General features: G+C 41.0%; 1 protein-coding gene across 1 annotated transcript in view; it reads left to right on the forward strand.

The window, feature by feature from the left end:
- LOC107551200 (ectonucleoside triphosphate diphosphohydrolase 3-like) overlaps positions 1–1,973 on the forward strand; it is a 17,388-nt gene that overhangs the window by 5,539 nt on the left and 9,876 nt on the right. The window contains exons 5-7 of the mRNA XM_016232741.1: positions 57–318; positions 786–896; positions 1,025–1,162. Of these exons, the coding sequence (XP_016088227.1) occupies positions 57–318; positions 786–896; positions 1,025–1,162 (511 nt within the window). The remainder of the gene's footprint in view (positions 1–56; positions 319–785; positions 897–1,024; positions 1,163–1,973) is intronic.

The raw sequence follows: 1,973 nt of genomic DNA on the forward strand, positions 1-1,973 counted from the left end.
CTCTCTCTCTCTCTCTCTCTCTCTCTCTCTCTCTCTCTTTCCCAGGAATCCAGCAGCTGGGCTAGTCTGAAGCACCCCTGTTATCCTTCTGGCTACAATATATCCATGCTTGCAGAGGAGGTTTTTGGCAGTGAATGTACAAAGAATGATCTTCCAACGAAGTATAGCCCAAAGCGATATATTACTTTCTTTGGACAGAGTAACCCTGAACATTGCAAATTCTTGCTCAGGAGTATCTTTGACCTGACATCCTGCCAGGGAACTGAAAACTGTTCATTTGATGGAGTTTATCAACCACCACTCAGTGGAGACTTCATGGTAGGCATTTCTCTTAGTTAAGCTACACACTGTAGCAGAAATAGTGGTAATGCTTTAGATTAGGGAGTACATATTCACTGAGTTTTCACTCAATAAATTCCTAGCTGCTTATTAATAGTTAGTAAGGTAGTTGTTAAGTTTAGGTTTTGGGTAGGATTAAGGGATCTAAAATATGGTCATGCAGAATAAGGAATTAGTAATTAGTGCTAGTAATATGCATACTAAACAGCTAGTTAATAGTTAGAATTGAAAGTGTTACTGAAATAGTTCACCCAAAAATTAAAATCCTGTCATTATTTACTCAATCATTCCAAACTTGTATGCTTTTATTTTGCCTTACATCTCAATGATGTAATAATGCAGCTCTCAAATCAAATGGGCGCCTTTATGGTTAAGCCTCAATAATGTCAAATGTTATTAATTTCTTGCATGTTATTGTGACCAAACGATATGACATTTTTGCTTAGGCTTATGCAGGCTTCTACTGGACTGCCTGGGCTCTTAAAGTGGAGGGCTCCAAAAGTATGGAGACATTCAACACAAACATGAAACTGTTATGCTCCAAGGACTGGAAAACTGTGAGTATTGACCAGCTGCATAATCATGACAGGAAAATATAGACTGGGAGAAATGATTCTTTGTGTAGATTTGATTGATGTGTAAAATCAATAAAGCTACCTTTTAATGTCCCCCCGACCCCCTTTAGCTCAAGACATCCATCAAAGACATCAAAGACATCCATCTGAAGTCCTACTGCTATTCTGCAAATTATGTGCACAGCATTCTTGCAGATGGTTACAAGTTCAACACAGACAACTGGAAAAATCTAAATTTTCAGAAAGAGGTACATTTCATGTTTAGCATGAGATTAAAAAGATTAAGATTTTTGGACTATTCGCAATTTTTAGCAGGATTCTGAAAAAGGCCAAATGTATTATACTGCTTATTGGTTTACAAAATAACTAATCTCATTACAAAGAAACGTACTTGTTTACTAACGGAACCTCAGTTCCCTGAGATACGGGAACGAGTATTGCGTTTACTAAGATGCTTTGGGGAAAACTAATTTTTCTCAGAATACTGAAGCCTTTTTCAATCACGCAGTTTAACTACACGGCCATTGGTTTGTGCAGTGTATTATTAAAAATGAACCAATGGCTCGGCAGCGGAGCTGCACGAGCCTATGGCGACATAACCCGCCAAATTGGGCGATGCATCTGGCTATATAAGCGTGCACTTCGCCGAGGTTACGTTAGTAACCGAGTACGTTTCCTATCGATACTTCACTCGTACTGCGTCTGCTAAGATGCTTTGGGGAACCAGTATAATCCCGCCGTGCTATGTTAGAGGAACGACCAATGCTTGAACTTGCCTTGAGCACCAAGGGCCCAGAGGGACCAAGTAATTGCAGGGAAGCCCCACAGGAAGTGATAGGGCCAAACTCACAGAGGTCGGCCCGGCGCTAAGTAATCACTCCAAGAAAAATCGTACAGCCTCGGAACCCGGTGGGGGCCAAGAGCCTACAGAGAAGGCAAACGCCTGATTTAACACTGGTTTTACCAGATTAAGTCCATTTAAGCAGAAAGGACCCGAGCCTGTAAAGCTGGGAAATCCAGATTATAAAACCTGGTAAATGTGGACGGCGAGGCCCAGAC

The sequence above is a fragment of the Sinocyclocheilus grahami genome, unplaced genomic scaffold (genome assembly GCF_001515645.1).
Source record: "Sinocyclocheilus grahami isolate Dianchi unplaced genomic scaffold, SAMN03320097.WGS_v1.1 scaffold418.1, whole genome shotgun sequence".
Taxonomy (NCBI): Eukaryota; Metazoa; Chordata; class Actinopteri; order Cypriniformes; family Cyprinidae; genus Sinocyclocheilus; species Sinocyclocheilus grahami.